We start from the raw sequence: 15,703 nt of genomic DNA, 5'->3' as shown, positions 1-15,703 counted from the left end.
CATGGGACGCGGGCGGTTTGGCCGCGCGCGTGGGACGCGGGCGGTTTGGCCGCGCGTGAGGCGCGCGGGTTAGCCGCGCGCGTGGGACCGAGGGGCCCAGGCGCGCGGGTTGGCCGCGCACGTGGGACCGAGGGGGCGAGGCGCGCGGTCTGGCCGCGCGCGTGGGGCCGAGTGGCCGAGACGCGCGGGGCCGAGAAGCCGAGACCGACCCCGGAAGTCGCTGCTGCTGCTGGTGTAGGTCGGCTGCAGTGGAGCAACCAAGGAGAAAGCTAACGTACCGTCATTTCGGGCCCTCCTTCTAGCGCCATTATGTTACGGTAAGTAACTTTTTTAGCCGTGGCCTCGGGGCCGTCGCGGCTTGGTTCGGGTCCGGATGACGGGATCTTTCTGGGGGCGCTCCTCGGGGTCTCCCAGCAGCCGAGCTCGGTGGTTCGGGTCGGGAGGTCGGGTCGTCCTGGTCGGGAGGAAGCTCCGCCACAGCGCAAGGAAGAGGCGACACCGTCTCGCACCTGCACACAGGTCGGGTCGGGGTGCTCGACCCGACCCCTCCGACGATCAAGTTAGAGAAAGATGCGGAGGGGGTTTAGGAGGAGGAGAAACCTCCGTCTGTTGAGTGTGTGATCCCCTCTTTTGCTTAGGGCTCGGGGGTTTTTATAGAGGAGGTTTAATGTTACCTGATGTAGCTGTCTGCAGGGCAGGACTGTACCTTTGGTTGCGTGGGAGGCCGAGCTGCTGCAGGGTATGGCGAGCCTCGGGCAGTGCGTTGGTCAGGGGGATGACGTGTCACATTGCCATTTTTTGCCATATCACTAACCATGATGGAAGCTATGCTGTTGTTTCGACCGAGTGTGCAAAGTGTCATGATTATACAGGAGTGCAAAGAGCGAGTGGCCGAGAACAAACAGTTGGCGTGCTTTTCGATTGCGACGAGCGCAATGGTGCTCGATGAAATGACGGGGAAGGTGTTGAAGAAGGGAATCGCTTCAACGCTTCATTACATGATGATGATCAAGTTATGTCTAACTGAAGCATGGCATGGAGTTCCACTCTTAGTGGTTTGAAAGGCAAGAACCCATTTTTATCTCAGAAGCTTTTCGTGTGCCACTTGATGATGTCTTCCCAGTGAACTGTGCAACATCTGTACATTCCTTGATGAAGAAATGGTGAGCAATTGGGTGGACGGCAGTGAGTAGGGAGGGTTCTACAACTTCATGGCAAACCTTAAAGATCAACACGATCCAAATATCGAAAGCAGCGGAAACCTCACAGTGAGTTTCTGCAGGAATTTTGAACTCATTGATGATGCAGTAACCATTCAGCATGGAAGGGAAAATAGCAAACCAAACCACTATCCAATATAATGTATACGAAAGGATAAGGGCGACAAAGTAAGAACTCATCTACGATACTTGAGCAACTTGATGTACAAGAAATATATTGCGAGAGATCTGAAGTAAAACGAGTGATGATCATCCTGTTGTTTTACTTCCTTCAGATGTACTACTGCTACAGACTCCCGTCTCCACCATCCACCTAACTTCTTGGTTACTTTGCCACGATAAGCTCATCCAGATTATCAGCATCACTGCTGAGTGGTGGCAGAAAGATGTCATCATCGGCGGTGAAATGGTATTTCTCCCCGATAGCTCTTAGAAGCTGGTACACTTCAAACATGGTAGGTCTCTCCTTAGGACCAGATAAAGCACAAGCACAGGCAACCTTCATGAACTGGAGTAGTTCACTATCATAGTCCTTTCCGATTACTGACTTATCGATTGCATCTTGAAGAAGAGAGTTATTCGAAAGGAAGGTTATCCAGTCCACCAAACTGCCTCTAAAGTTTTCCGAAGCTTTAGACACTTGAGTCGGCTTTTCACCAGTGACCAATTCAAGAAGAACTACTCCGAAACTGTAAACATCACCCTTTGGTGTTGCGACCAGTGTGCGAGCATACTCGGGGGCCACATAACCCAGGTCACCAAACTCACCATTCACGAAAGTGCTAAGATGTGTATCGATGGGATTCATCAGCCTTGCAAGTCCAAAATCTGATATCTTAGGCTCGTAATCTTCATCGAGTAGGATGCACTTGGAGCTAATATTCCGATGAAGAATGCGTGGATTGCAGCTGTGGTGAAGCCATGCCAATCCCTTTGCTGCTCCGATGCTGATTTTGAGCCTTGTCGGCCATTCCATACTCTTCCCTTGTGCACCTGAGCCATGTAGCTGATCATAGAGTGTCCCCTTGGGCATGTACTTGTACACCAAGAGCCTCTCCTTCTTGGCAACACAATAACCCAACAGGGGAACCAAGTTTTGGTGCCTCACATTTCCCAGCGTTGCCATCTCAGATACAAACTGGTTTTCGGATTGCTGTGAGTCCTGCAACCTCTTGATAGCAAGAGAAGTGCCATCTGGAAGTGTTGCCTTGTACATCGTCCCTGTCCTACCGGTACCGATAATGTTTTCCTTACTGAAATCATCGGTTGCTTTCATGAGATCACTCAATTTCATTTTTGACACGGACTTCTCGAACATAGAGACCTACAAATAACAAGTTTGTCCTTTAAACTTCACATAGGTTGAGCACCAATACAGAATAAGGGGAAAAGAAAAGAAAGAACAATCATCATAATAAAGAAATTTCAACTCATTAACTAAATGAAGAGTAAAGTCAACTTGCCTTGGTGCCTTTTGCTCCTTTTATAGATTTTGCCCACTTGTTTTCTTCTATGTCAATTTTTTCTTTCTTCTTGATGGGCATTCTACGCATACAGAAGTATAAAACAACTCCAACAATGATGATGGTTATCACAACACCACCAATAGCTGAACCTATGATTACACCAGCATTAATCTTCTTCGAAGTCCCTGCACAAGCACCCAAAGGCGCCCCACAAAGACCAGGGTTGTTTGCAAAGTTTGACTGCGTAAGCTTAGCCTGGAGTGCAGGAATTGGGCCGGATAAGTGGTTGTCAGAAACATCAAACTCTGTTAGTCGTGAAAGGAAGCTCAGTTGCCCGGGAATCTGTCCGGTCAAATTATTATGCTGAAGCTTAAGTGAATTAAGATAAGTGCAGTCAGAGAGATTCACTGGAATTTGGCCTGAGAAATCATTGAATGAAAGATCAAGTGACGTGACATAAGGTATTTTTTTTGCAATATCCACAGGAATAGTTCCAGAGAGGTTGTTGCTTGAGAGATCCAACCCAGTCAAGCTTGTGCAATTCTCAAGTCCTGAAGGGAATTGGCCTTGAAGTCCCATGTTGGAAAGCCGCAGGTTAAGGACTTTGTTCTCATCAGGATGCCAGCACTCGACACCGTTAAACTTGCATATGGACCCTTCTGATGTGTTGTCAAAGTTCCATGAGTAGAATACGTTATTTTCAGGGTCCTTTAGTGATAGCTTTATGAGTCTTAAACATTCAATGTCACTGGGAGTACTATAGCATATGTCATGGAGCGAAAACCAAAAGAGTGTGTGAAGAAGAATAACAGATGGTCTGCACTTCATGGCTGTAAACATGCAAATTCCTCCAAGCTCCTTCTCTAACCAAGTACAAGAAACACGATCAGATACAACGTCAGTCGCCCATTATATATTCCACTGTTCAGCTGCACCTAAATGAGAAATGCATTAGATAAAAGGAACAGATTTCTCCAAGAACAGAAAGTCCCAGACTTGTACCAATTCAAAGGTAGATTTCATATCATGTGAGCATAGTTCTGAAGATTCAAGAATAATTATCAACTGGTAACATCATGATTCATTAACGGTGACTTAACCAATTGTCCACCAGCTTGTAGAAGATAAATCTAGAGCAAGAAAGCGATTCATGGAATGCTACTTTTCATAATGCCAAACAAAGAAAATCTTCTTCGCTAGCTCAGCTAATGCATGTGCCAATACAACAAATTACTTTGTGTTTTAATTCAAAATGCTCATTTTCGTACTTTATTTTCATTCACGATCTACAAAACACAGACCTGCAACAAATATGCAGTTTCTGACAAATAACTTATGAAAAAGAATTACAGGGACAACGGTCATAGTACTATAGTAGTATGATCGGATAATTAAAATCTACTCTACTCCCACAAATCTCATCTCATGGAACCAAGTTCATATTCTGAACGTCCTACAAAATGCAGGATCTATACTGGAACAAGTAATTTACCTTCTAAATCACACCACTGGAAGCTAAGGAAGCCAACATCAGTCCTAATAATATAATTCCTCTGTATCATAAGCACCAAACATTCAATAAAATGCAATAATTTTAGTGTTTTTTCCCTTTTAGAAGACAGAAACTACCAAGCTAAAACTAGATAGGAAATTCTGATGAATTACTTTTACTGATAACACCCCAGTTGGATCCAAACATAAATCTAAATCTAATATATGAGGTAGAAGGAACAAACCAGCCAAGCAATTTATAAGTCCACCCATAAATTTCACCAGAAGAATCATCAATAAGCAAACGTGATATATAGATAATTATAACCCCCAAAAGCAACCACGGATTATTTCTAGGAAACCATCACATGTGCAAAGACTCGTTCTATTAGTCCCTAAAAGACATCATAAAAACCATCAAGAAGTAGCAGGCCTTCCTATATGAAGAGCCACTACTTGGAAACGTTAGATAAATAGAAAGGGCGAAAAGGATTAAAGATCTCCTTTTTCCCAAGTTTCATGATAAAACTCAGAACCAAACACACCCAACAACTCCCACCCATCAAAATTCAGCAAGATCCATGGAAACCAAATTAAAGAAAAACCAAATCTTTCCAACACATGCGCTGGGCGAAATCAATCCACAGATCATCCACCTACCGACCAAAAATCACCAAGAAATGAACAGATAACAAGCGAGAAAGAAGTCGTCCGAGAACAATCAAAAACACTAAAAAGATCTCATTTTGATCACTCACCTAGAACACGATGGCAAGGACGCAGAGTCGAGACCGAGAGCAACCACGGAACCCCCAGTCTCCACTCTCCGGAGACCCCCAATCGGGACGCGGAGCTCAAAGGAGACTTTCCTTGTTCCCAGCGTTTTCTCCACTCCAGTCTAAATACTAACATTAAAGAATGTGGTGGAGAGAGAGAGAGAGGAGTCGGCTGTGCCAGGATTCAAAGGCAGAAACACCACAACCAACAGCAGTAAAGAAAAAGCAATCACATCTATCACGACAACCAATCCCTCCCTAATCCAAAAGACACTTCTTTTCTCCCCTCCATCATCACCAACAGAGCACGACAATTAATTATCTTGCGATCACTGCTTAGAATAAAATCCAGCCGACGATTCTTCCTCCGATCAATTTAATCCTCAATCCCCACGGTAGATTACATCAACCGCATACAAAACGGTATGAGGTGGCTTCATACATTGACTTGGACTCCGGTCAAAGTCAAGCGGCATCTATTCTTAAATGCGCCGGGGGGGCGCATCAAACAGCAACCACCTAACGCCGCCAATAGACGGTGAATGCGCGTCCGAGTGGCGCACCGTAATCACGTGACGTCGATCTGCATCGCACGTGTGCTTTCTGCCCCCCCTTCCTGCCTCGTGATTCGACGATTCCATGGCCCCAGCGCGGGTTTCACCAATCACAAGGCGGGTAACAACGCAGGTAGGAAAGACACAGGAACATTTCGGTAGTGCTCATACGAGCTTAAGGCAATAAATCGCATCAATGGACGCACTAAATTATTCATCCAAAACTCAACTCGAATATTTATTTTTAATTTATATTCAGTCCAAAATTTGATTAATATGTGGCCTAATTGGGGTTAAGCAACCAAGAAAAGGATGCATTGCTCCATCCCTATGCATGCATTCACATGGACAACACTCCCTCCCATGTTATGAGAGTGAGAGCATTGATGGCTTGGACCATCAAGCAGTTGGCCATGGAAGGAAAGAGTCTAGACTTTAAGGGACACATTGCATTGCTTTGAACTTTTCCAGTCAAAGATGTGTGGGGCCTCATCAGAGCTTGTTTTCTCTGCTTTTTCTTATCTTGTGAGGGGGCCAAGTATGACCTCCTTGGTTGGTATTCAGACATGGAAATGAGTTGTGTCATTTTTTTTTTTCCTTTGTAAAGTATAAATATTTTTAAAAATTGTTAGCATAAATTTTAATAAAATTAAAATAATACAGAGAAGATTAGGACGACCGATATAGTGTTAATATATAAGTGGTATATATCATTCTATATCAATCAAAAAATATGACTAATAATTAAAATCATGATTTTGATAGCTTATGAATGAATGATGGAGACTGTGTAGGAAAAAATTTTCAAATCTAGAATAAATTGACAGGTTTCTTTTCTGATGATTAAAACATGCACTTAAGAAAGAACTCTTGAATAGCAGTTTTATAGACATTAACTCTTGAATAAATCAACCATTTATTGTCATTTTTAAAGAAAAAAAAAAACCTTTTATAGTTATGAGTTGAATAATTGTTGTCCTCATTTTAGGTTTCAATCTTATACTACTTTGGAAATTTAAATCAATAGATCAATTGATTTGAGTTAGTTTGTTGTGCTCATCTTTTATTTTCTTATTATTTTTAATTTTTAATAAATATTATTTTATAGTAAACATATTGAAGTCTATGTTCGATAAAATTAAAATGGTACGATACAGAGAAGATTAACAACATACCCGAAGACATGCACAAATCTTAAAGAGTTGACTGATTCAACCCAACACATTTGTTTAGATTGATAAGTGATATACTTTTTTTCTCCCAAAAAAAATTAAATATATAATATTTTAATCATATATATATTTATAATTTATTGAAAAACCAAATATTATCTCCTCCAAACCGTGTGGGGCATATATTGATTCGAAAGCCTTTCTCTCGTCCTCATTCTTTTGGATATATTGATTTGTGAGTTGAATCTAACAATGATCGACTTCAATTTCCACATTCTTAGGTCAAATCCACTGAATTGACTTGACCAGTTGGAGCTGTTCTCTGCATCGGTACGCGGCAACAATCACGAGGCACGCGCTGCACGAACCATGAAAATTAAAGCATATCAAGAGCTCATTCAAAGCGACGATCACATATGTCACGTTGATTAATGAATTCACAATAAGATAGAGCGACATATATCGATCACAGAAAAAATAATTGCCACAAATTAAATTTTGGAAACCAATTTAGGATGAGAAGTTTAAACGCCTTCCCATGTCATCAGTAGTCGAGCACGGGACAGTTGGCGGCGACCTTTTTGACCTTTTTACTATATTGGGTCAAAGTCAACATTTCGTTTTCTCACCGGAAGATACAAAGTTTATTTGACGCGTTGACCGTCGTACATGTCGGATGCAACATCACCCCTGAAATTTATTCGGGTTGGTTCGCCCCTGCTGTAAAGCAGACGTCCGACGGCTGAAGTGTAGGATCATCCGATCCGTCGATCCAGGAATGGACGGTTTAGATCCCGCGATATACCCGCGCTTCAATGAAGTGAATCATCCGAGACATCGCTTTTAAATGTCGCTCACTTCCGCTCCTCGCCGCTTCCTCTCCGTCGGCTACCGTAATCCCCGCCGGCCGCGTAATCCTGTGAGTTCTCCTCCTCAACCTCTCGCTTCTTTGTTAATTGGTCTCTCCTTCGTCCGATTCATGGTTGGATCGCCATTTTCGGTGCACTGATGCGTGAAATAGGGGTTATCGTCGGTTGGATGACGGAGAATAGGAATTTTCTGGTATGTGCCGTTTTGATCGCTTGAATTTGGCCCGGTGTTGTCTTGTATGGTTTCTATCGTTTAGTCATGAGTTGCGAGTGAAACCATATTGGTGGGAATTTGAGTAGTTTTTTCTTTCCTTGGTTGAATTTGTCTTACATCTCTTTTTTGATAGTCTAGGTGGATGATGGTGCAGATATTGAGGTTGGGATGCAGATTAAGGCTATCTTTTCCCTCTTGATCGTATTGCAAGCTTATTTGGGTGTTCGAATGGGCATATTACTGTAAATTGGAAACTTTTCGTGGAGAAATTGATGAGTAGTAGCGTTTGGGTGTTGGAAGAAAGTGACATTGATAAGCTAATCTGTAGTGGCCAAGTAGTTTTGAAGTGTACGTTATTGCAATATGTTAATGCTTTGCTTTCTATGTCTTGGCGTGGGAAGTTTAAACAAGTTTTACGCATGAAATTTGATGCTTTAGGAGATTTTATTGAATGTAAGTTTATAAGATTATTGCATCTGGACTTTTTTTTCTTGTTGAAGGGTAACGTCTTATACTGGGTTTCCATGCATGGCTGTTATGTTGGGGTGGTAAGTGCTATTGTTAAGGCTTTCTAATTTTGTCACTAACCATGTGATTGGTTGTCCCATACAATATTTAATGTATTTTGATGCCGTAATGTGTTACATGAAAACATTCACTGTACCTAAAAGATGTGTGAAAGAAGGAAAACAAAGTCAGAAGCAAGGACATTAAAGTATATAATATTAGAAGTGCTTATTTGGAGCCTGTTCTGAGTGGTCCAAAATTTTAATGACACTAGAAAAGGAATTGTTTTTTTATAAGGGAAAAGTGTTCTTTGATGTGTTGTGAATCATTAGTTATGGTCTCTTGCCACATGTTTTGATGGTTATGAAGTAAAAGCCTGGATCTCAATTTGATGAGTTATTGATGAATACTTATGCATTTGGTTTTCAAGAAAAGCTTTCCAAATTCTCTACATTTCTTTCATCCATAATTGCTGATTTGATGTTGAAAACAATCATAATAAAATTCTGGTGTACATACCTTTCTGTTGGAACTTTCTGACACTTCACATATTGATCAAGATTTAGAAATCTAGATCAGGATGGAGGTTGGAATTCATATTAGAAATCAAGATCAGGATGGAGGTTGGAATTCATATTAGAAATCAAGATCAGGATTAAAATGATCTGGATGTTCAGAATTTTTATGTTCAAACGCTAATCCTACTACCATAGATTGGACACTGATATGTGCAGTAGTTAATAGATTCTTTCACAATTCCATTTTTGCTGAATTCCATCTACTAGAGTTTGAATCCTCTGTGGACTCTGTTTGAATGAGATAAGGTATAACCAAATTAGGAATATTAAAGAACCTGCCACTGTATTAGGTGGTGGGTTCTTAATGACTATGTATAAACTCGCTAGCAGAATATTTTACAGCCCTATTTTTGCTGAAGAACCTTGTATACTAGATCTTGATAACTTTATGGAATCTGGTTGAATCAGCGACTTTTTTTACCAAATTAGGAAAATAAAGAACCTGATGCTAATGTATATGGTCTGAATTGACTACTTAGGTTTTTAATTATGCTCCCATTTGTACTTTGTTAGGAACTTTTCTGGGAGGATCATAGGGAGATGAGTTCAGGTGGAAGTGACTTTAGGATGTGTCAATTTGATTTCCAACAAAGATGGATCTGTTATACAATACGAACATGTTAGTGATTAACATAGCCAAAGTCTAGAAAAACTATAGTTGCTGTGGAGATTTTGTTTCCCCTAGGACCAACTTCTTTTTAATTAATATGGAATATGAGGAAAGTCAAGAAATGATTTTTGAATCTTCTCTATTTTAGAAATAAGACTCGCTAAGCTTGGCTGACCTAGACTTACTTAATCATGACTCAGGCTGGAATCGATTAAGTTAGGACTCGATTAGTTAGTCTATATTATAACCTAAATTCATTTCAACCTGACTGATGTTCTACATAAACACATTGATAGCCTGTAATTATTGAAGTTACATTTTGAGATTTAGATACACTGCATGTTTGCCAGCTTAAACATTTTGGGTTGTCCTTTGGTGTTTTATCCCCAAGATCATTTTTTCACCTTTTCATATCTTTGTAGACCTTTATCCTCAACTCTTTTTTTTTCTGTTTTTTATTATCTTTTGGCAGTGATTTGCACATCCATTTTGGTAGATTGCAGATGTTATAGGTTTTTATTGCTCGATCCCAATTCATATGCATGTTTGGAAAGTCCTTTTTCATTTTCCCAATCTAGGCTCTGTGATTTGGTAGGTCCTTTTTTGCTTACCATAAATCGGTACCAGACTTCCAAGTACTTTGGTGTTTTTCATGAGCCAGTAAAATTAGTTGCTGCAGAATAAACAAATGTTTTGGTGAACATTTAAACCTTTTGTTTTCTGGTGCAGTCACTATTTCTATTACCAATGGACTAAAAAAAAACTTTTGATCAGGTCGTTCTTTTGAATAATCCAAGTAAGAGTATGAGTCACTGTTTATGAAGATGCCTGTGACATTGACCTTGTGCAGTCCTATCACCTATGCAGATTTAGGTTCATAAAATAAATAAATAAAAAACACTAATATACATAACTCTTCAGCTTAACCTAGCTAGCAGGTTTTTGGGGATCCAATATGGTGTTGTTCATATGTTCCAACTTAATTCTTTATTCTTGAACAAATAGACCCCAGGTTTTACAAAGTAACATCTCTTGGAGAAACATGAATTGGTAAGCAGTCTGCAATCATCAGTTACTGCATTAGAATCCCGGTTTCACAAAGTGAAAGAGCAACCTTCAGAAAAGCATAAATTTGAGAGCCTTCTGCAATATCATTCGTCTATTCGAATTTTTAGGTGGTCATATGGTTTTTTATTCCAAGGTTCGCCGTACCGTACCGTACCGTACCGGCGTTTCGAGCCGTGCTCGGTACGGTACGGTACGGGTGTACCGACCGGTATACCGAGGTGTACCGAGCGGTACACCCGATTTCACCGATTTAACCTTCCGAAAATACCTAAAAATTAAAAAAAAAGTTAGGATAGAGTTTTCAAGTTACAAATAAATATAGTAATAGTATAAGTTTAGCAAAATCGATGTAAATTAGGTAAGAATAGCATCACATATCTTTTTCGGGCTTTGAGGTAGTCTTGTTCGAGGTTCGTATTTCAGCTCGTTATAGATTGAAATATTTACAGAAAAATCAGTTGAATTGTTAGACTATTTTGTTACAATATAAACTCTAAAATTCAAATGAATTAAATAATCATATATCTAGATATACCTGATTGTTAATTCTACCACCAAAACGAACGACGGGCCTCCACGGGTGGTGGATCAGGGTCCTCGATCCGATACATATCAATATGATACGTTTGTTGGACCCAATCATGAAATTGATCCCATGACATAGTGTATTGATACACCGAATGCCATTGATGCATCAATGTGGTGCTGATCATAGATTGATCGTCATGAATCATATTTGTCCGAGGCAACTCTTGAGGCATATATTGATGTTGTTCTGTATCATGCTATTGCTCAGAGAATGATGACCAACTATCACCATACTGTTGTTGCCCATATGATTCTCCATAATACGATTGCTGTGAATACGATGAGTCTCTTTCTATGTCTATATCATGTATGCTCTGTCGCATTTGTTCATATTCATCCACTGCCTTCCCCTTCCCCTTCCCCTTCCGCGCATAAACTTGACCAGTACCTTGTTGAGTTCCATGATCTGAATCTTGAGTGGCATGTGTAAAATATTGCTCCTCATTCCATTCACCACCCTCAAGTTGTGTAGACGAGACCAACGACTGCCCGGCATCACCGCCATCATCTGTCGAGGCACTGCTGTCCGTGTTGCTGTCTTGTCTCTGGACCGAGCGAGAAAGAGAATGTGATTGTGAAGGTGTCTCGTCGCCCGACTCGATTCTTTCCAACGATGCAACTGATGCTACTGCCTTCCCCTTTGCCTTTGCACGTTGGGCGGACGAGTGTGACCGTTGGGTATCGGTAGTTCCTCGAGCAGTTTGACTCCTACCATGTTGTAATCGAGGGGGATTTTCTACCTGTTGGGGTTGTGCTTCTTCTTCTTCTATTGCCTCGGTGATAAAACGTGAAGGACGCTGAGGATCTCCCGCCTCATCAAGTAGAGGATCCTCTTGGTTCTATGTTGCTTCAACCCAATCTAACATTGGCTCTGAATCTTCGTTGTAGAATTGGAGGTCAATGGGATCAATATCTGGTTCCTCTGGCTCCTTATCCAACTCAGCACATCGCAATTTTAGCCGCATGTTATAATGGACATATACTAGTTTCTCTAACCGTCTGTAGGAGAGTCTGTTGCGGACCTTCGTATGAATCAATGCAAACGTTGACCAATTACGTTCGCAACCACTAGATGTTGTTGTCTGTGAAAGTACACGAACGGTAACCTTCCTTAAATGTGGTGCATCGCCTCGAAATTGTAGCCACCACTCGACTGCAAAAAGATATAAATAAGATTTTATTAGCATAACAAATAATTAATATTAAATATAATTGATAATCAATATGCATAACTTTTCCTCACCAGGATCCATAGTGTAACAGCATGATACAGCTACAACGTCGGAGAATGAACCAACTGTTTCTCGAAATAATCAACCCTCCATAAGAGCATCGGCTGCCTCGGTAGTGTTTGGCAAGAGCCGATATATAACATTTCGTAGTGTCGTTAGGAAATTATTTTGCGTTCCGAGAGCATATCGATATTGAATTGCCGGGTTTAGATAATACGTTGCAAAATATAATTTTGTTAGTATGATTTTTTATTATCTAAATAATAATAAATTAAATTATTCTGAATATGAATTTACCTGCATTATGGATATCTTGATCCATATGAACTTCGGTCCGACGATCAATGATTCGTACGTATTGGTCGGCCTTAAAATCATCTTTGAATGCTTTCCTGACCTCCTCTCTTGCTGAAATCAGCATATATTTAAGATACGGCATTTGTGGACGCTTGTCCATATCGACCTTACGGAGGACAATATAAAGTGGTTCCACACCTTTTATGATTTCTGCTATAGTCTCCCAAAATCTAGAGGAAAGAATGGCCTTTTCTATCTTCTTTCCATCACTCAATTTCGAATATCTGGATTCAGACCACTCTTGTGAGCTAGCCATTGCCTTTAAGCCATGCCTTTTTTGCTGTAATGACTTTAATGCAATAAAATTGGTAGCAAACCGAGTAATTCCAAGTCGAAGTATCTCACCGTTTACATACTTTTGTATTAATGCGTGGACCTAATGATGATTATATATAAACTTTGTAATTGATTGTGCTCGAGCTACACATTTCTTGACCGCATCCAACTCACCAATATCCTTCAGCATTAGATCTATGCAATGAGCTGCACATGAAGTCCAAAACAAAGTTTTTCTTTTTTCCATCAATTGCAAACCGGCCTTTTTGAAATTCGCTCCATTGTCGGTTATTATTTGGACAACATACTGTGGTCCAATCTCCTCTACCATAGTGTCCATCAAGCTCTCAATGTAGTTTGCATCTTGGATCTTTTCAGAAGCATTAACAGACTTATGAAACACCACTCTTCTATTGCAATAAACAAGAAAGTTGATGATACTCATTCTTGTTGGTCTTGTCCAACTATCACACATCAATGTCACCCCATATTCGTCCCATTGCCTCTTGAAGGATTTGATCCAATCCTTTAGTTCTGCCACCTCCTCATCTAAGTACACGCCGTAAATCTCCTTCGGTGTCGGAGGTTGGATCCCCGTGCCAGACTTTTGAATAAAGGAGATCATGCTCTGATAATATGGACCTTGGGCTGTGTTGGTTGGAATCCTATGAAAGTTGAACCATTTTGAGATTGCCTTCCCAATATCCCGTTTTTTTTCTTTTGTGTATGCATCGTCAATCCGTGTCTGTTTCATTGTTTGTGGGGGATAGGCTTGCGGATCAATATCAACAATATCTGGTGCGGATCTCCTGCCAAGACCTCTCATAAAACCACGGAGTCCACCATACCTCATGCTACTAGTTCGGCCTAACTGAGAAGGAGCAGTTGGTTGCCTCATGCTGGTTGACCTTTGGATTCCACTACCACTGCCATACTCTAATTGTGAGTCAGGTCGTCGATGCCTCATTGCTTCATCGACCGTATACTGATATTCCAATGATGCACGAATCCCAACTGTGAGATCCGGGTCGACTTCATCGTCGCAACCCTCATACTGATCATAAACTGGTTCCTGTGTAGCCCTATGATATTCTTCCTCAACTCTTGCCTTCTTTTTTAATGTATCTTCCTTTGCTTGTTTAAGCTTGCTTTGAAATAATTTACGGATCTCCGTTGGAACATTCTTGCATTTTGCAACATCAGGATACCCACCAGCCAAATGCATTTTCACTCGAGTTATTCCTCCACCTTTACCAATGTAGTCACAATAAATACATTGCCAACGATGACGGTTTCCATCTAGCTTTCGGGCATGAACCCATGCATCATCATGTGGCTGTTCCTTTGGTGTCATGATCCTATCAAATTTAAATCAAATAAACTATAAAGTATAAACATATTAAATTGACCAAATATCGATCATAAATCACTAATCACAATATTAAATAATTTTATTAAAACATAACTAATCATATTTTATTATCATAAATATGTTACAGGCATAAAAGAAGTATTAAAATTATTAGATACACTAATTATGCGATTAATATAGTTAATTTTTCATTAATTATTTCTCTTTCAACACTATAAACATGGCAAACACCCTAATAGATATTAAAGATATTGGATTCACATAAAATCGAATAAATTTTGATTAAGTCATCGTTAAAATAACTAATTACAGTATTAAATAACTTTAATAAAACATAATTAAACTTATTTTACCATCATATATATGTTAAACACATAAAAGAAACATTAAATATGTAATTTTAATCCAATATGATTCAAAATTCAAATTATGATAAAATTATAATTTATCTACACTAATTATATGATTAATATAATTAATTTTTCACTAATTACTTCTCTTTCACCACTATAAACATGACAAATACCCTAATAGGTATTAAAGACATTAAATTGATATAAAATCAAACAAATTTTAATTAAATCATCATTAAAATAACTAATCGCAGCATTAAATAATTTTAATAAAATTTAATTAAACTTATTTTACTATGATAAATATTATTCAATACTTACTATGCATGAAAAACATTAATCATAATCTTAAATATCTTAATTACTTTCTAATTAAAGAAAACGAATACATACCTCTTGATTAGAAAGTTCTTCCTCGTAATCTTCTCAAATTAGCCTCGATTGAATTCACAAATCATTGTTTTATAGAGTTTATGAAAAAAAAAAAAATATTTGAGAGAGAGTTTAAGAGAGTATAATGAAATAGGGGAGAGAAGATTGGTTTAAATAGGAGGAGAAAGAGCTCCAACGGTCAATTTGACCGTTGGAGCACTGTAGCACTGCTACAGTGTGGTAACGGTCGGTTTCGACCGTTACTGAGTGGTACCGGGCGGTAACGGTCGAAATTTCGACCGTTACCGCCCGATATTACTCGTAATGTCCGATACAGGATATTTTTTGGGTGTACCGCCCGGTAGCGAGCGGTACGAATCGGTATGACATACCTTGGTTTATTCTTTACTGACCCTCCCTAGGCTCCGCATTGGTGGGAGCCCCATTCACTGAGCCATCCTTTTTATATTATTGTTGTTTCTTTTATCAGACAATTTCCTGCTTGTATATTTGGTGGTGTCCATGCATATTATTAGTTTAATTCTGTAGCATTTTAGGAGCAGTTGCCAAGCATATATGATTTACTGCTTGATATGTAAGTATCTGTTTTCTGCTTTTGGTAGGGATT

At 39.7% G+C, this 15,703-nt stretch overlaps 1 protein-coding gene across 3 annotated transcripts; it reads right to left on the bottom strand.

Annotated features, from left to right (window-relative positions):
- Nucleotides 1-1,333: 1,333 nt before the first annotated feature.
- On the bottom strand, nt 1,334-5,151 carry LOC135581108 (probably inactive leucine-rich repeat receptor-like protein kinase At5g48380). Of its 3 annotated transcripts, none has more exons than XM_065114216.1 (3): nt 4,936-5,151; nt 2,684-3,549; nt 1,334-2,544 (listed from the first exon to the last, which is right to left on the bottom strand). In XM_065114216.1, the coding sequence occupies exons 1-3, from the start codon at nt 5,087-5,089 to the stop codon at nt 1,546-1,548; spliced, it is 2,019 nt and encodes a 672-aa protein (XP_064970288.1). In that variant the 5' UTR covers nt 5,090-5,151; the 3' UTR covers nt 1,334-1,545. The 3 variants fall into 3 exon arrangements, with proteins under 3 accessions (XP_064970288.1, XP_064970290.1, XP_064970289.1); XM_065114218.1 differs by having other exon boundaries at nt 2,684-3,615; nt 4,936-5,076; XM_065114217.1 differs by having other exon boundaries at nt 2,684-3,621; nt 4,936-5,075.
- Nucleotides 5,152-15,703: the final 10,552 nt, after the last annotated feature.

Source organism: Musa acuminata, chromosome BXJ2-6, assembly GCF_036884655.1.
Source record: "Musa acuminata AAA Group cultivar baxijiao chromosome BXJ2-6, Cavendish_Baxijiao_AAA, whole genome shotgun sequence".
Taxonomy (NCBI): domain Eukaryota; kingdom Viridiplantae; phylum Streptophyta; class Magnoliopsida; order Zingiberales; family Musaceae; genus Musa; species Musa acuminata.
This window is presented reverse-complemented; position numbering and strand designations above follow the sequence as displayed.

Coding starts and splice junctions, on each gene's coding strand:
- LOC135581108 (XM_065114216.1), bottom strand. CDS start 5,089: ATGTTAGTATTTAGACTGGAGTGGAGAAAACGCTGGGAACAAGGAAAG. Junction 3,550..4,935: donor TCCTTGCCATCGTGTTCTAG/GTGAGTGATCAA, acceptor GTACTTGGTTAG/AGAAGGAGCTTGGAGGAATT. Junction 2,545..2,683: donor AAGGAGCAAAAGGCACCAAG/GCAAGTTGACTT, acceptor TGTTATTTGTAG/GTCTCTATGTTCGAGAAGTC.